This window comes from Salvelinus fontinalis, chromosome 32 (assembly GCF_029448725.1).
Source record: "Salvelinus fontinalis isolate EN_2023a chromosome 32, ASM2944872v1, whole genome shotgun sequence".
Taxonomy (NCBI): Eukaryota; Metazoa; Chordata; class Actinopteri; order Salmoniformes; family Salmonidae; genus Salvelinus; species Salvelinus fontinalis.
Window position 1 is genome coordinate 34,515,456 of NC_074696.1, and position 1,714 is coordinate 34,517,169.

The 1,714-nt window shown below is 50.6% G+C and overlaps 1 protein-coding gene across 1 annotated transcript; it reads right to left on the minus strand.

Moving 5' to 3' along the window:
- On the minus strand, positions 1-1,479 carry LOC129831138 (leukotriene B4 receptor 1-like). Its single transcript, XM_055894209.1, has one exon. It carries the CDS (start codon positions 1,309-1,311, stop codon positions 373-375), a length of 939 nt encoding a protein of 312 aa, XP_055750184.1. The 5' UTR covers positions 1,312-1,479; the 3' UTR covers positions 1-372.
- Positions 1,480-1,714: the final 235 nt, after the last annotated feature.

Consider the following 1,714-nt stretch of genomic DNA (forward strand, 5'->3'; position numbering starts at 1 on the left):
TAACCAAATATATGTATTTATTCATGGGAAAACTGACAGAAGCAATACAATTTAGGCTTTGACCAATGGAGGTCAAGCTTGAAGGGCGTTAGATCACCGAAATAACAAATCTAGGCTAACCTATGGAAACCTAGAAGTACAGCCTATACAGTCAGCAACCCAAAACGTAGGTTTTGTTGAGGACAAAATAGCAGGTGCAATGGGACTCTAATTTGGCTGCTCTAAAAACCAAGTCAAGAACGCCTAAAAAAAGCTATTTATTTTTTTAGAGTACCCTGATTTGTTAAGGTTAGGGGGGTTGATTATGGGTAGGCTGAGGGTTAGAATTATGGGTTGGCCTTTAGTCACACCAGCAGAGCACAGCTTCAGACATCAGATATTTGTGACCTGCATCCTGCTGTCGCCCCTCGACGACGACTTGGGCTGCTCACGGATCCTCCGCGAGGCGAAGGCGTACAGGAAGGGGTCCAGGCAGCTGTTAAGAAACGTAAAGCTCCGGACGACACGCGCTGCTGTGCTTCTGTGGCTCAGCAGCGCTGCCGACGCCTCTGGCCAGGAAGTCTGCAGCACAATGCCGGCGATGTCCACCACATTGACAATGTGCACAGGAATCCAGAAGATGAAAAAGGTGACCACCACACTGGTGACCAGCCGCGTCAACTTTGCACTGCTGAACAGCGCAGTCTGGTTTACCCGCCGGTGGAGGCAGCAGTAGGACGTGACCAGCACAGAGAACGGAACCACAAACCCCCAAATGGTCTCCAATACGAGGACAGCAACTCTTTCAGCATCGGAGCCCGTGTGTCGCTGGCACTTGAGCTCGCCATCGCGCACATCGCGAGTGGCAACGGCGGGAGCAGTCAGAGCACAGGCGAGCCCCCACAGGGCCAGGAGCAGCACCGCCTCCCCCTTGCGCCCCAGCCTGTTCCACATCTGCGGGTATAGCACCTGGAGGTAGCGCTGGACACCGAGTAGAGTGACCGTTAGCACGTTAGCATACAGGCTGAGATAGAGCAGGAACGTGGCTAACTTGCATGCAGCACGGCCCAGAGTCCAGCTGTGCAGGAGAGTATAGATCCACACGGGCACCGTGGCCAGGCACAGGATGTCGGAGGAAGCCAGGTTCAGCATGAGGCACAGGGTGAAGTTGTGGCGTCGGGACGAGCGGCGCAGGATGACCACCAGGACAGCTATGTTACCAGGGAGGCCCAGCGCACAGCACAACCCCAGGACGGTACTCGAAATCAGGCGGCCCGAATCCGGGGAGGTGGAGTCCAAGATAGAGTTGCTGGAGGAGTTCATGTTCACCATTGTCCGTGAAAGAATAAGAGCTATCTTGAAGACAGTAGAATTTAGACATCTAATTCTTTAGTTTCTCGTTCTTAAAATCCTCACAAGTTTGTTATCTTCTCTTGTCATAGAGTAGTAATGAGGAAACTGATGTGGGTTAACTGCCTCTGGCCAGCTTCCTCCTGACAAAGCTGTGTGTGTGTGTGTGTGTGTGTGTGTGTGTGTGTGTGTGTGTGTGTGTGTGTGTGTGTGTGTGTGTGTGTGATAGAGATTCTGAGTCAGAGAGAGAGATATTTGTGTTTGTGGTTAACAATTAGATACTTCCAATTTTGTCATTAAGGCTTCACTCAACCTGATTCTCATAATTAGTCACATGACACTGAGAATATAGTTTTAAGCTATAGGCAAAACATATAAAGTAGAT

Coding starts and splice junctions, on each gene's coding strand:
- LOC129831138 (XM_055894209.1), bottom strand. CDS start 1,311: ATGGTGAACATGAACTCCTCCAGCAACTCTATCTTGGACTCCACCTCC.